The sequence below is a fragment of the Eimeria mitis genome, genomic scaffold (assembly GCF_000499745.2).
Source record: "Eimeria mitis Houghton genomic scaffold, Emh_scaff71, whole genome shotgun sequence".
In the NCBI taxonomy this organism is placed as follows: domain Eukaryota; phylum Apicomplexa; class Conoidasida; order Eucoccidiorida; family Eimeriidae; genus Eimeria; species Eimeria mitis.
This window is the reverse complement of record NW_013575165.1, coordinates 20,622-21,716: the sequence shown is the minus strand read 5'-3', so window position 1 is coordinate 21,716 and position 1,095 is coordinate 20,622. Positions and strand designations below refer to the sequence as shown.

At 49.1% G+C, this 1,095-nt stretch overlaps 1 protein-coding gene across 1 annotated transcript in view; it reads right to left on the bottom strand.

Moving 5' to 3' along the window:
* Positions 1-679: 679 nt before the first annotated feature.
* Positions 680-1,095, bottom strand: part of EMH_0062460 (uncharacterized protein) — a gene marked incomplete at both ends in the record, with an annotated part of 2,384 nt that continues 1,968 nt past the window's right edge. Inside the window, one exon of the mRNA XM_013501553.1 lies at positions 680-936. Within this exon, the coding sequence (XP_013357007.1) occupies positions 680-936 (257 nt within the window). The remainder of the gene's footprint in view (positions 937-1,095) is intronic.

Here is a 1,095-nt window from a genome sequence, read left to right as displayed (position 1 = left end):
CCCCCCCCCCCCCCCCCCCTCTGTGTTCTACTTTTTATAACTTGTATAGCGACGTAATTTAATCCCTTTTGCTGCTCAGATATGCAGGAAGTGAGGAGAAGTTCAAGGCATTCAAATCCCTGCATTCTGTTTGTATTGTTTTCCTCTGGGGTTTACACCACAAAACCTTACCCTTCACCCAACCCTAAACCCTAAACCCTAAAACCTAAACCCTAAACCCTAAACTAACTTAATTCTTTCCGCTGCCGTCTATTTCTGCTGCTGCTGAGCTGGAGGTGCGCCAGTGCTGCAGAGGTAACGAGCAGCACTTCTTACTTCTTTTCTTTTTGTTGCAAACATTTCAAACTTAAACATAACCCCTTCCCCTTAACTTACAGAAGGCCCCCGTAGGGGGCCCCCCGGGGGCCCCTTGGGGGCCCCTTGGGGGGCCCCGGGGCCCCCGCGTGGTGTAGAGGCCCCCCGTAGAGACCCGCATAAGGAGGTAACTCAATAGTTCAATAAAAAGATTATATTGTAGTTGTAGTGTTTGTGTTTGTTTGTTTGTTTGTTGGTTCGTGCTGAAGCCTAGGAGGCATCAGTACGCAGGCAAAGAAGGAGGTGTTTGTGTGAGGGTGAGTTTTAGGGTTTAGGGTTTAGGGTTTAGGGTTTAGGGTTTATGTTTATCCTGCATTGTTAGGGTTTATGCATTTAGCTGTTTCAACCAGTACATATCCGCGTCTTCCTCCGGCTGTCTGTTCCGGCTCCTACCGCTGCTGCTGCTGCTGCTGCTGCTGCTGCTGCTGCTGTTGCTGCTGCTGTTGCTGCTGATTTTCTTTTTCTTTTTCTCTTCTCTCGCCTGCTGCAACTCTGCTTTCTGCGCTAAGAACGTGGGGCACTCAAACTGCAGATGATGGATAGACCCGCAGGTGCGGCAGCAGCCGCCTTTGGGGTATTTACCTGCACACAGACACACACACAAAACATGCATGCATGCATGCATGCAGCAGCAGCAGCAGCAGCAGAAGCAGCAGCAAAAGAAGCAGAAACCGACAGATGCAGCAACAGCAGAAGAAATAACAAAAGAAGAAACATAAAAACTACACATCACCAAACGAA